This window comes from Brachyistius frenatus, unplaced genomic scaffold, assembly GCF_029030835.1.
Source record: "Brachyistius frenatus isolate BFR_SWC_R1_liver_20210118 unplaced genomic scaffold, ASM2903083v1 Contig_362, whole genome shotgun sequence".
In the NCBI taxonomy this organism is placed as follows: Eukaryota; Metazoa; Chordata; class Actinopteri; family Embiotocidae; genus Brachyistius; species Brachyistius frenatus.
In genome coordinates this window covers 22,488-37,343 of record NW_027210961.1, presented here as the reverse complement: position 1 = coordinate 37,343, position 14,856 = coordinate 22,488, and the positions used below count along the sequence as shown (strand labels likewise).

Sequence of the window (14,856 nt, the reverse complement as noted above, 5' to 3'; positions counted from 1 at the left end):
CTCACAGTACTCACAACACTCAGTACTCACAGTACTCACAATATTCAGTACTCACAGTACTCACAGTATTCACAGAACTCAGAGTAAAAGCATTGTGGTTCCGATAATCTGTGTGACCGGTACTGACATGAATAGAGTCTGTTTCTACTGTTTTTACTGTGAATCTGCAGCTTTTGATGATGTCATCATTTATCAACACGTTAATATTTAGGAGAAGAAAACCTTCAACTGGTCCTCATTTAAAGAGAACCGGACTCTGGATTCAGGACTCGGGACTGGGACTACTGGGACTACTGGGGCTACTGGGACTACTGGGGCCACTGGGACTACTGGGACTACTGGGACTCGGGACGACTGGGACTGGTACTCAGGACTACTGGGACTGGGACTACTAGGACTCGGGACTACTTGGACTCGGGACTACTGTGACTTGGAACTTGGGACTACTGGGACTGGGAATGGGACTGGGACTGCGATTTGGACTCGGGACTACTGGGACTCGGGACTATTGGGACTCGGGACTACTGCGACTTGGACTTTGGACTATTGGGACTGGGACTGGGACGACTGGGACTCGGACTGCGACTGGTACTTGGGACTTCTGGGACTGGGAATGGGACTTGGGACTGGTGGGTTTGAAGCGGGTCCAGAGCAGATTAAAGATGTCGGACCTCCTCCAGGTTCTGGACTCAGGTGCTGTTTGAATTAATCGGATCACAGCAGCTTCAGGAGCCGTTTAACGAGTAGACGCCTGATCTGGATCGACCCGGTCTGCTCACAGCTGATCCACATTAACGTCTCTGTCAATCACCTGGCCAAATGTCACACTCTTATTTTGAAGGCGACTGATCTTGAACTTCCTCTCACAGAAAATGTTCTGATTCAGCTTCAGGGCCTGGACCTGGTTCTAGTTGTGTGTATTGTGTGTATTATTGTGTCCTTCCTCTCTCAGCTGTCAATCACTCGGTGGCTTCCAGTGTTTTTTCTCTGGTGGTCTTTCAGAGGAGATGAAGGTCAGTGAGCTGCATCATCTTCATCTTCATCATCATCATCTTCATCTTGATCTTCAGCTTCATCATCAGAGTGGAAACTACCTGCTGAACTCACTCAGGTGTGAATCCTTTAAAAAAAAACATCCTGTCATAAAATATAAATCTGTATGTTATTAAATCTCCTCCTCCTCCATCATCTTCCTCCTCCTCCTCCTCCTCACATGTAGAACCGAGTTCATCGCAGTTTAAAAGTTTCTTTGAAGATAATTTGGTCTGAAGGTAATTTTGTCTTTTGTCTAATTCTACGTAAAGTCTGGGAACTCTGAACACGTTTGTTACATGTTGCAGCTGCAAGATGCATGTGCTCCCTGTTACTGTGGTAACCTGTGGTTTCCATGGCGGTTTCAGCATCCAGAGCGGTGACCCCCCCTCGATGAGGGAGATTAAAATGATTTGATGAGAAACACTCTCGTGGCTTCGGTCCTGCAGGTGAGTGACAGGTAGACAGAAGCTCCGCCCACTCAGACGTGTCATTAGTCTGCATGGTCAGCCTGAAAACCTGAAGCCTCGACATGTTGTGTGAGTCCAAACTCTTCTTCTGTGGTAATTATTTAACCCGACTCAGCAGCTCACTTCCTCCTTCGTTTGGACTCAACATGAATGTTTGTTAGGAATCAGATCACAGAACATTTTCTTTAATATCTTTATTTCAATACTTCACTGATAAAAATACTACAAACAAGACTTCCTTCTCAGACCTTCACTAAATGGCTGTTTTGGTTCATCCTCTGCATGGTGTCAGTCACAAAAACACGTCGTCATCACTTCATCAATAAAAAAAACATCAAACGAGTCGACACAACCTTCAAAAACGCTACTGAGAAAATATCTAAGAACTCTGATGGTTCTGCACGCTCACGTTTTAGGCCTCTGGGCTGCGCTGAGCAGTAATCTGACTACAGTAATCTGATTGCAGTAATCTGACTGCAGTAATGTGACTACAGTACTCTAACTGCAGTAATCTGACTACAGTACTCTGACTATAGTAATGTGACTACAGTAATCTGACTACAGTACTCTGACTACAGTACTCTGATTACAGTAATCTGACTACAGTAATCTGACTACAGTACTCTGACTACAGTAATCTGATTACAATCATCTGACTACAGTGATCTGATCGCAGTAATCTGACTACTGTTTCATAAGGACCTTTAAAAGAAGTCAGTGTTTCATTCCAGCTGAGGTGCAAACTAAGGCTTTGGTCAGAAAGCGTGGCCTTCCTGTCAGCGGTGGACGGTCCGCCGGACGAGTCTCCGTGTGTTTCAGGGATTTTGGATACGAGGTGATGAGCTGCTGGACAGCATGAGGACGGTTTCAGTTTCATGTCCGACAGCAGAGCAGCTTGTGAAAGACGTTCCTGAACTCAGCATTGAAAACGGTGTAGATGATCGGGTTGACGGCGCTGTTGACGTAGCCGAGCCAGGTTACCACAGAGATGAGGGTGGGGCCGATGTCACAGGATGGACACAACACTTTGGTGACGTGGACAACGAAGAACGGCGTCCAACAGGCCAGAAACACACCTGAGACACAGAGAGACACTGAGCAGTCTTCACTCGGTTTCAAACAGATGAATCATAAAATACAGCAACAATTAAATGTAATCATGAAATGTGACATTATAGTTGAAGCCTCCTGGTGCGTTCAGGGACACTAGTGACTTCAGGACTTAATGTTGCATGCTGTTTATTCAAACAGGGATATTATTATTGGTTCTGGTCCGATGCCTCATCGAAGCAGAACGTTTCTGAAGAGTTCAGACTGAATGTGGTTTCTCCAGTTTCGGACGAGGCGAGTATCAAACGCCGTCTGCTGTAAAGTTGCTGCTGAGAAGTGATGCGGTTTCCACGGAGATGATAGAAGCAGTTTCTATTTTTACTGAAAGGATCACAGCTTCAATCTGTGTTACTGTGAAACGGAGAGGAGGCGCCCTGCTGAGACAACCACAACCAGCTCACCATCTTCTTCATCCTCTACAGCATCAGTTACCTTCCACAGTCTTCATCAGCATCATCAACAGTCTTCTTCAGCATAATGTTTATCCATCTATCTATGGTAGAGTTTTAACCTGCATTTGTGGACGCAGCGATGAACTGTGTTCACAGACGATGGTTTTCACAAGTGTTCCTGAGCCCATGCAGTGATTTCCACTCCAGAATAGTGTGTTTTTAATGCAGTGCTGCCTGAGGGCCCGAAGATCACCACCATCCAATATTGGTTTCCAGCCTTGTCCCTTGTGTTCACAGATTTCTCCAGATTCTCTGAATCTTTTAATGATATTATGAACCGTAGACGATGAAATCCACTAATTCTTTGTAGTTTTACGTTGAGGAACATTATTCTTAGATTGTTGAACTATTTTCTAACACAGTCTTTCAGAGTGGTGAACCTCTCCCCATCTTCACTGCTGAGAGACTCTGCCTCTCTGAAATCATCTTTTATACCCAATCATGTTACTGATCTGTTGCCATGGTAACCTGATTAGTTGTAAGATGTTCCAACAGGTGTTTGTTTTTTTAGCTTTATAAAACTTCTTTTGTTGATCCTTTCACAACTTTCTTGAGAAGTGTTTCTGGCATCAAATTCAAAATATGATGATATATTTTTTTATATAGATTATCTGTCAGCCCTCCTAGGAAGATCTAAAGTGCCCTCCACCCCCCTTAGACCTGGTTCTGTGTTGGTTCTGGTTCTGGTACTCACCGACGACGACCGGCAGGACCTTCATGGCTTTGCGTTCCCTCCCGCTGACCCGGCTGCTCTTGCTGTTCCTTCGTGTTCTCTGTTTGTCTCTCCGGCTGCTTCGGTCCCTCTCGGTGGGCTCGCCGTCCGACACGCTGTCCATCTGGATGGTCATCGGGTCGCTCTCCGTCGCCGCCGCCCCATCCTGGTGCTCTTCTGTCATTGGGGTTGCCGAGGGCGTTGTCATGGAGAGAGTGGACGGAGAGGTGGGGCTGAGCCCGGTCGGCGCTGTGTATACGACCTTCTCTCGGCTCCCGGTCGTCGTAGCTTTAGCTCCACGCAGAGCTGAGCCCAGTCGTAAGGACAGAACTCGGCGACCCGCCGGACCGGCCTGAGAGCGGCTGCTCCACCGCCGTAGGCCTCGAAACATCCAGTAATACAGGAAGAGCATGACGGGACAAGGCACGAAGAAGGAGCAGACCGACGAGTACACCACGAAGCGATCGTCCTCCAGTTTACACACGCTCGGGTCGCGACCCGGCACCCGGTTCAGCCCGAAGATGACCGGGCTCGCCACCCCCAGAGACAGAACCCAAGTCGCAGCGATGAGAGCCAGCTGCCGAATACTGAACTGGTTCCTGTTGTACTTCAGGGGAACCACCACGGCGATGTACCTGAAACACCAGCACACCTTCAGTCTCTGAGAGCTGCCGGTCCAGTCGGATCCGTTACCAGCTGACAGACTCACCGGTCCACGCTGATGGCACACAGGTTGAGGATGGAGGCGGTGCACAGCATCACGTCCATGGTCATCAGGGCGTCACAGAGGGAGGAGCTCAGAGTCCAGATCCCCCCCAAGAACTGAACACAGACGTCCTCAGTGGGACGGTGAGTTATCACACACACACACCTGTCTCTCACACACACACACACACACACACACACACACACACACACACACACACACACACACACACACACACACACACACACACACACACACACACACACACACACACCACTCTCACACATACACACACCTGTCTCTCACACACCTGTCCAGGTGACCACTGACCTCGGAGTAGACGTACAGCGGCAGCACCAGCACGGCGAGCAGCAGGTCGGCCACCGCCAGGCTGATGATGAAGTAGTTGGTGGCGGTTTTGAGGGAGCGCTCAGTGAGCACGCTCAGACACACCAGCACGTTCCCCAGGATGATGACGAGGATAAGCGGCACGCCGAGCACCAGCGCCAGGTAGTTGTAGTCCTTCATCTCACCTGGAGGGCTGCCAGCTGTCACAAGGTCCATGATGGAGGCCCGAACACAGCTGGGCTGCACTCAACATCTGGACGTGGTCAAAGCAGTACTTCTACTTCATACACAGCCAGAGTACTTTTATTCAGAGTATTCATGCAGAGAACTCAGAGTACTGCAGACTACTCACCTTGGTGCTTCCTGTGGCAGGTGTTGTTTCAGGTGTGTTTTAGTTCCACAGATTCTGTTTATTTGTTCCAGATGTTTCTCTGTCATCATTTTCAGGTCGGCAGCTTGTTGTTTTCTTCTGCTGTCAACGACCAACAGAAATCTGGTTAATTTTCACATTGTTCCCCAGAAACTGTCCTGGAGAGGAACCTCGTTACAGAGGGGAACCTCGTTACAGAGAGATTCTGGTTCTTTTGGTTCTGTTGGGTCTGTTAGTTGTGGTTCTTCTGGTTGTAGTTCTGTTGGTCCTTCGGAACCTCAGCTGGACAGACAGACAGTCATTAATCTGGCCTGAGTGATTTATGATTGATCACTTTGTGGGAGAAGCTGCAGACGTGCTGATGATAACAGACTGACTGCGTCCTTCAGCTCTAACAGGCTCTCTGTGATTGGATGTTTGTCTGGACTCTGATGTTCATGCTAAGCCCGCCACGCTCTTATTTTGGCGGTTACATAAGGAAGTGGAGCAGGTTTTCTTAAATGTCAGCCGTGTTGTTCTGTGAAGTGTCTCCTCTCACGCTGAATCAGATCACAGAGCTGCTCTCCACCAGCTTCACCGTTACCATGACGACGCGATGATGTAAACACACAAACATACGTAACCAGAAATATACACTGATTTAAATGTGTTGTGGTGATCATTAACAGAGGAAGTCTCAACCTGAAGAGAAGAATCAGCTGATCAGTAACAACCAATCACAGAGAAGCGTTTGTTTCACACATTCAGATCCTCGATGCAACACAGTAACTTGGAGACACTTTAAATCATCCAACATGGACGCCGGTTTAATGTGACATCATCCAACATGGACGCCGGTTTAATGTGACATCATCCAACATGGACGTCACCTACAGAACCACCGAGCTTTGAAACTGCTCACGCTCATGTTTTGATATTCAGTCATCTGTCAATCTGGACCAACAGGAAGTGATGTAAACACCACATGGCTGTTCTGCGCTCCAGTAAACTCATGCTCGTCTGTGATTGGTCGGTGAAGATTTAGTCCAGCTGTTCAACAGCTGGACTAATATGAGGTCATCAGGTGACGATGTCATGAGGTCGGAGACGGAGTTCAGTCCATAATCCATAAATTAATAATAATCATGAATCTGTCACATCTGTCGGTCTGTAATCTTCCACAATAAAGGATGAATCCACAGCTGGGCAGAGGTCATCCAGACACTTTCACAATAAAAGGTTCCACAGACTCTGGTTCTGTCTGTCGGCAGCAGCTCGGTCTACGTCCGACCACTTATTGATCACGCTTATTAGTCCAATCAGCACATCAAACATCTGATCATAAAACTGTAGCCTCATGTAAACATGTCGTGGTCTCAAGTGGAGTTTAAACAAGAAGTGGAGTTTAAACTAGAAGTAGAGTTTAAACAGGAAGTGGACTTTAAACAAGAAGTGGAGTTTAACAAGAAGTGGAGTTTCAACAGGAAGTAGAGTTTCAACAGGAAGTGGAGTCTCAACAGGAAGTGGACTTTCAACAGGAAGTGGAGTTTAAACAGGAAGTGGAGTTTAAGCAAGAAGTGGAGTTTAAACAGGAAGTAGAGTTTAAACAAAAAGTGGAGTTTAAACAGGAAGTGGAGTTTAAACAAGAAGTGGAGTTTAAACTGCATGATTAAAGGGACAGTAACTGAAGGACTCAGAAAGTGTTTCGATTTAGTTTTTTTCAACGAGTGAGCTGTCAGATAAAGACGGAATAAATGTTACAAACGAAACGTGAAAACTTCAAAACATTTCTGCTATGAATCAATTGATCTAAATGTTGACGTCAGTGAAGAGAAATTTAACTTTCAACTATGGAAACAATAAAAAGAACTCACAGCTCCGAGATGAAGACGACTCAATGACATCACGGATGGGTCTGGTTCTCCTCCGGGTCCTCTGGGTTCTCCTCTGGGTTCTCCTCTGGGTTCTCCTTCTTTCTTCTTTGTTGTTTATTCACATTAATCTCAGAGGTCTTTTAGAATCTCTTCTTCCTCCCTCTCAGTGTTGCTCCTCCATTCCTTAACTGCTCCTCATCCTCCTCTCTATCAGCTCCTCTGTTTCTTTTTTCTGTGTCCCTCTTCTAGCACCTCCTTTGGTTCTCCTGCTTTGGTTCCCCTCCCTGTGTTGCTGCTTCGATCCTGCTCTACCTCCTCCTTTTGGTCCTCCTCTACCTGCTCCTTTTGGTCCTCCTCCTCTACCTCCTTTTGGTCCTCCTCTTCGCCTCCTCTGGTCTCAAATGACAAACTTTTTTTATTCTCGCCTAAAAATGATCCAAACACCATCACCTCCTCCTCCTCCTCCTCCTCGCCCCTCCTCCCTCCTTCCTGCTGCTCTGTGATTGGCTGACAGCCAGCAGTGCTGAAGAAGCCCTCCTCTCTCATCTATCATCAGACATATTTTCTTCTTCTGTTGTGTATGTAGTGTGTTTGTTGTTGTTGTGTATGTAGTGTGTTTGTTGTTGTGTATGTAGTGTGTTTGTTGTTGTTGTGTATGTAGTGTGTGTTTGTTGTGTATGTAGTGTGTTGTTGTGTATGTAGTGTGTTTGTTGTTGTATATGTAGTGTGTTTGTTGTTGTGTATGTAGTGTGTTTGTTGTTGTGTATGTAATGTGTTTGTTGTTGTTGTGTATGTAACGTGTGTTTGTTGTTGTGTATGTAGTGTGTTGTTGTATATGTAGTGTGTTTGTTGTTGTGTATGTAGTGTGTTTGTTGTTGTGTATGTAGTGTGTTTGTTGTTGTGTATGTAGTGTGTTTGTTGTTGTGTATGTAGTGTGTTTGTTGTTGTGTATGTAGTGTGTTTGTTGTTGTGTATGTAGTGTGTTTGTTGTTGTGTATGTAGTGTGTTTGTTGTTGTATATGTAGTGTGTTTGTTGTTGTGTATGTAGTGTGTTTGTTGGCTGGGTGACCTCTGCTCAGCGTGTTGTTGGGAACACGTTACTGTAGCGTGTGCTGAGCTCCATGAGGAGCTGCACATGTTAATAAGTGTTATTAGCATCTGTGAGACGACGCAGCACAAACACTCTTTTATCCTCATTCATGCTGGTCCACGTATGTTTCATCCATTATTCATCACACATCTGCATATGGAGAATTTTAATCACATGAACACGCGTGTTATAACCGACACACAAAAATCAACAGATTTGAATGAAGGATGGATTTAAATAATAGAATCTATAATTATACTCCAGATATGAAGAGATGCTAATGAGACACACACACTCACACATTTCATTTGTTTTCTAAGGAGCCCAAACATGGTCAGCTGATCTCATCAAACATGTTAAAAACATGTTAAGAACATGGTCAGCTGATCTCATCAAACATGCTAAAAACATGGTCAGCTGATCTCATCAAACATGTTAAAAACATGTTAAGAACATGGTCAGCTGATCTCATCAAACATGTTAAAAACATGTTCAGAACATGGTCAGCTGATCTCATCAAACATGTTGAAAACATGTTTAGAACATGGTCAGCTGATCTCATCAAACATGTTAAAAACATGTTTAGAACATGGTCAGCTGATCTCATCAAACATGTTGAAAACATGTTAGGAACATGGCCAGCTGCCAGAAGATACTCGGGGCAAACTGACCTGCTCCCAGCGGTCGATAGAAAACAGTCAGTAGGAGGCGTTGACCAGTATTGACCACTATTGATCAATACTGATTGGTATTGACCAGTATTGATCAGTATTGAGTTATATATATTTATGTATACTAAGTAGAGATGAGCTGTGAAGACTGAAAGATTTTTTAAAACATACAAAATCAGATTTTCTCTGTTTTTCTTGAGTGACTTCGTCTGTTTCCATTTAAACACTGAATAAACTTCACAGGTTTCTACTTCCTGTCTCTACTGTCCTCTGCTGCCACCTACAGGACAAACCGTCAAATTAAAATCACCGACACATCAATCAATGAGATAAAGAGAAAGTAAATAACGAGTAAATAAAATCTAATTTATTGATCAGAGAATTGGCAGAACAAACAAAAACAAACCTGCTCATGAAGAGTCAACATGGTTGTTACCATAGCAACACCTTCCACCACAAACAACACGTGTCCTGTGTGTGTCATCCTCTTGCAACATTCAACCAGGTTTCACTGTCTTCATCAACAGATTCGCTCCACTGAACCGTCTGAGAAACAGCTGACTCGGTTTGTTTCTGGGGTCTTATTGATGTCTTTCTCTGATTGGTCAGTCAGAAGTGGGCGTGTCCCTCGTCATCACTTCCCGTTTCCAAAAGGATCAGAAGAAGATCGACCCGCTGGTTCGTCTCCTCCGGACTGGAGATTGTGGCCGAGATTCATCAGAGCACAAATACTGACCTGGCAGGATGCAGGAAAGGCATATCCAACCATCCTGCATGATCAATACATCAATCAATACATCAATCAATACTTAATCAGTACTTAACACACAATACATCAATCAATACATAATCAAACATAATACTTTATCAATACATAATCAATACATCAATCAATACATCAATCAATACTTAATCAGTACTTAACACACAATACATCAATCAATACATCAATCAATGCATAATCAAACATAATACTTTATCAATACATAATCAATACATCAATCAAACATCAATAAATAATCGATACATCAATCAATACATAATCAATATATGATCAATACATCATCAAATATAATCAATATATGATCAATACATCAATCAATACATAATCAAACACAATCAGTATATAATTAATACATAATTACACGGAACCACGTGGATTGATGTATTGATTAAGTATTGATTATTAGAACCACATGGAGAAGCTGCAGTGGCACCAGAAAGATGTACTCGGGCTCTGGGTGTGGAACCAGACTCCTGGGGGGGGGGGACTCCGTTGTAGCCTCGGGTGAGAGGCGCCACGCAGCTGACTTCCTGTTTGACGGCTGACTTCCTGTTTGACAGCCGACTTCCTCTTTGACGGCCGTCTTCCTGTTTGACGGCTGTCTTCCTGTGGGATGGCTGACTTCCTGTTGAGAACTCACCTTGCAGATCCTCTTCCTGGTTCCTGCAGCTGGTTCCTGCAGCACAAACACAGACAGCAGCTCTGAAGACGCCTGAACTGACCTGAAGTCCACTTGGTTCTGGTTACACACTCACCTGCGGGTCCACGACTCGTCTTCAGTCTGGTTCCGCTGCTGCAGCTCTGACCTACTGACAGGAAAACATTTACAGTCATCATTGTGACCTTTGACCTCTGACCTCGTTATGACATCATACGGCAGAGATGGACCTACAGGGCGGGTCAATCCAGGACAGACCAGCAGAGATTTTTTCAGCTGAAACCTGACCCTGAACTTTGGAAACCAGGACCTGAAACCTGACCCTGAACTTTGGAAACCAGGACCTGAAACCTGATCCTGACCTCTGGAGACCAGGACCTGAAACCTGATCCTGACCTGTGGGGACCAGGACCTGAAACATGACCCTGACCTCTGGAGACCAGGACCTGAAACCTGACCCTGACCTCTGGAGACCAGGACCTGAAACCTGATCCTGACCTCTCGGGACCAGAACCTGAAACCTGACCCTGACTTCTGGGGACCAGGACCTGAAACCTGATCCTGACATCTGGAGACCAGGACCTGAAACCTGACCCTGACCTGTGGGGACCAGGACCTGAAACCTGACCCTGACCTCTTGACACCAAGACCTGAAACCTGATCCTGATCTCTGGGGACCAGGATCTGAAATCTGACCCTGACATCTGGGGACCAGAACCTGAAACCTGATCCTGACCTCTGGAGACCAGGACCTGAAACCTGATCCTGACCTCTGGAGACCAGGACCTGAAACCTGACCCTGACCTCTGGAGACCAGGACCTGAAACCTGATCCTGACCTCTCGGGACCAGAACCTGAAACCTGACCCTGACTTCTGGGGACCAGGACCTGAAACCTGATCCTGACATCTGGAGACCAGGACCTGAAACCTGACCCTGACCTGTGGGGACCAGGACCTGAAACCTGACCCTGACCTCTTGACACCAAGACCTGAAACCTGATCCTGATCTCTGGGGACCAGGATCTGAAACCTGACCCTGACATCTGGGGACCAGAACCTGAAACCTGACCCGGATCTCTGGGGACCAGGACCTGAAAACTGATCCTGACCTCTGGGGACCAGGACCTGAAACCTGACCCGGACCTCTGGGGACCAGGACCTGAAAACGGATCCTGACCTCTGGGGACCAGGACCTGAAAACTGATCCTGACCTCTGGGGACCAGGATCATGGAGAATCTGGTTTAGATTCATGTTGGATGTTGTTGTGTAGGGGTGTAACGCTCAGAACGGCCTCCAGATGGCAGCGTGTCCTGTTAATATGAAACACGGAACATATGTGGCATCACGTGTGGTGACCTTTGACCTTGCATGGACAGATAATTGCAGACACATCTGGTTTCACAGATGTTTACGTCACAGCGCCCCCTGCTGTCAGGTGACCAGGATCTAAAACTCTGCAACCATCAGGAACCTGGGATGATCTCAGTTGCCATGGATACGGGGTTAGAAACAGCACCAATGGCTCCTGGGTAATGTAGTACTGTAGGTCATGTAGCCTGACTGAGGTGATTCAGTAAACCAGGACTGATTCAGGAAGCCGGAGAATTTCAGTTTAATAACATCACATTCAGGAAGTACAAACAGCTGAGATATCACCAGTCACAGCGCCCCCTGCTGTCAGGAAACCAGGTAACATGTTTGTGTCACTCGACAGAGCTTCTTTTAACAGTCACATGATCAATGACAGAAACTGTGACTTCAGGACAGGGGCGGAGCTGCGGGGTCATGTGACCACAACACAGCTGAAGCAGATTGGTTTCCACCTGTGATGAAACTTCAAGCTCTGTGATTGGATATTTCTTGCGTGTTTCTTCCTCTTCATCACTTCACAGGTGACAATGAACTTCTGATTCACATCATTTCTTTCCGACACCGAATGGGTTGGTGGTGAGGTCGCCGGCCTTCTCATCCCCGCGTTGCAGGGCGGAGCCAAGGTTTGCTGTCACACAGGTGGAGAGGACGCAGGCAGGACTGAAGGCAATGCTGATGGAGGTGAGACAGGTGTTACAGGTGGGACAGGTGCAGGTAAGATGTGAGACAGGTGAGACAGTTGCAGGAAGGACAGGTGCATGTAGGATGTGAAACAGGTGCAGGTGAGACATAATAATTGATAAAAAGTTTAAAGGCAATCAAAGCTCCAACAAACAGAGACGATTCCCTCCAAACTTCTCGCATGGTTTAATTTCAATAAACCTTCCAACGATCCGATATCTCATCAGAAACCTTCCAACGATCCGATATCTCATCAGAAACCTTCCAACGATCCGATATCTCATCAGAAACCTTCCAACGATCCGATATCTCATCAGAAACCTTCCAACGATCCGATATTATAGCAGAAAACAAACTTTGTTTGCTGGCTTTTCTTTCATTAGTCATCATCTGACAACCCCTCACGTTCAGCAGCTGTCACTCAGATCAGCTCCACCTGCAATAACCTGGTGATGTCATCTATATCAATAACCTGATGTTGTCATCATTGACATCATCAGGTTATTGATATTAGTATTATTTATATTATGATATATCATCATTATTATTATCATCATCATCATCATCATCATCATTATTATATTACTGTCATTATGATTAGTTATTATTATATCATCATTATGCTTATTATTATATTGTTATTATTATCATTGTCACTATTGTTATTGTTATTATTGTTATCATTATTATTGTTATCATTATTATTATTATTGTTATTGTTGTTATTGTAATTATCGTTATTATTGTAATAACTCCAGAGGTTTGACCTCATGACTGGATCTTTCACGAACAGGTAAATATTTCTTCTGCCAGTGACCAGCAGGCTCTTTGGCTCCGCCTACTGATGTTTCCCTCAGCCAATCAGATTATGTCCCAGAGGTCAGAGGTCGAAGGTGACAGTTTAAAGAGGTGCAGTGATACGTACTCCCGAGAGGGTTCCCTGAAACACAGAGAGGAACACCTGTCAGGCTCCAGGTGAATACAGGTGAGTACGTATGATATTAAATATAATATGAAAGTCTTACAGGTTGTACAGCGGCAGAACAAACCTGCAAAACAAATAGGTCAAAAGTCAGAGGTCACCTGATCCTGAACCCACATTTAAAACATCACGATGAGGTCACTCACATGAAGGTAGAGATCCTTGTGACATTCATCGACGAGTTCGAAGCAGCGCTGCTGAAAAATGTAAAAGCTCAATTCAAACATTCTTCAAAGATTTTTCTGATGCAGCTCAGTGACGAGTCTGAACGCACCCTGAAAACTCCTCGGGGGGGGGGGGGGGGGGGGGCACCTCCAGCCTGCAGCATAAACACCACAGAGTTATCAGGACACTGGTCTAATTATGATGTCATATATATATATATACACTGCTCCAAAAAATAAAGGGACCACTTAAACAACTCAATGTAACTCCAATCAATCCCACTTGTGTGAAATCAAGCTGTCCAGTTCGGATCAACACTGATTGAGGATCAGTTTCACCTGCTGTTGTACAAATGGAACAAACAGGTGGAAATGAGGCAATTATCAAGACAACCCTATAAAGGAACGGTTCTGCAGGTGGTGACCACAGACCGGTTCTCTGTCCTCGTCCTTTCTGGATGATCGTTGGTCCCTTTTGCATTTTGCCAGTGTCCTCACCACTAGAGGGAGCATGAGGTGTCTCCAACCCACAGAAGTTGTTCAGGTAGTGCAGCTCATCCAGGATGGCACATCAATGCACGCTGTGGCAAGAAGGTTTGCCGTGTCTGTCAGCACAGTGTCAAGAGGACGGAGGACATACCGGGAGACGGGCCGGTCCACCAGGAAACGTGGAGGGGGACGTAGGAGGACAACAACCCGGCAGCGGGACCGCTATCTGCTCCTTTGTGCAAGGAGGAGCAGGAGGAGCGCTGCCAGAGCCCTACAAAATGACCTCCAGCAGGCCACTAATGTGCATGTTTCTGCTCAAACTGTCAGAAACAGACTCCATGAGGACGGTACGAGGGCCCGACGTCCACAAGTGGGGTCTGTGCTCACAGCCCGACACCGTGCGGGGAGACCGGACTTTACCGGAGAACACCGAGATCGGCAGCTTCTCCGTCGGCACGGACACGGACGAGAGCAGGTTCCCACTGAGCACATGTGACAGACGTGACGGAGTCTGGAGACGCCGTGGAGAACGTTCTGCTGCCTGCAACATCCTCCAGCGGGACCGGTTCGGCGGCGGGTCAGCGACGGTCTGGGGAGGCGTTTCTTCGGAGGGCAGCGCAGCCCTCCGTGTGCTAGCCAGAGGTACCCTGACTGCCATTAGGTCCCGGGATGAGATCCTCAGACCCGTTGAAGACCATCTGCTGGTGCAGCGGGTCCTGGGTTCTTCTGATGCAGGACAATGCTCGGCCTCATGTGGCTGGAGTGTGTCAACAGTTCCTGCACGATGAAGGCGTCGACGCTCCGGACCGGCCCGTCCGTTCCCCAGACCTGAATCCAGTCCAGCACATCCGGGACATCGCGTCTCGTTCCGTCCGCCGACGCCACGTCCACCGCAGACTGTCCAGGAGTGG

At 46.4% G+C, this 14,856-nt stretch overlaps 1 protein-coding gene across 1 annotated transcript; it reads right to left on the bottom strand.

Annotated features, from left to right (window-relative positions):
• Positions 1–1,681: 1,681 nt before the first annotated feature.
• Positions 1,682–5,296, bottom strand: drd4-rs (dopamine receptor D4 related sequence). The gene is made up of 5 exons (XM_069724139.1): positions 5,183–5,296; positions 4,813–5,083; positions 4,486–4,598; positions 3,759–4,411; positions 1,682–2,578 (listed from the first exon to the last, which is right to left on the bottom strand). The coding sequence occupies exons 2-5, from the start codon at positions 5,044–5,046 to the stop codon at positions 2,376–2,378; spliced, it is 1,203 nt and encodes a 400-aa protein (XP_069580240.1). The 5' UTR covers positions 5,047–5,083; positions 5,183–5,296; the 3' UTR covers positions 1,682–2,375.
• Between the last annotated feature and the right edge of the window lie 9,560 nt (positions 5,297–14,856).

Coding starts and splice junctions, on each gene's coding strand:
- drd4-rs (XM_069724139.1), bottom strand. CDS start 5,046: ATGGACCTTGTGACAGCTGGCAGCCCTCCAGGTGAGATGAAGGACTAC. Junction 4,412..4,485: donor TGTGCCATCAGCGTGGACCG/GTGAGTCTGTCA, acceptor CTGGTGTTTCAG/GTACATCGCCGTGGTGGTTC. Junction 2,579..3,758: donor GGTCCTGCCGGTCGTCGTCG/GTGAGTACCAGA, acceptor TCTGTGTCTCAG/GTGTGTTTCTGGCCTGTTGG.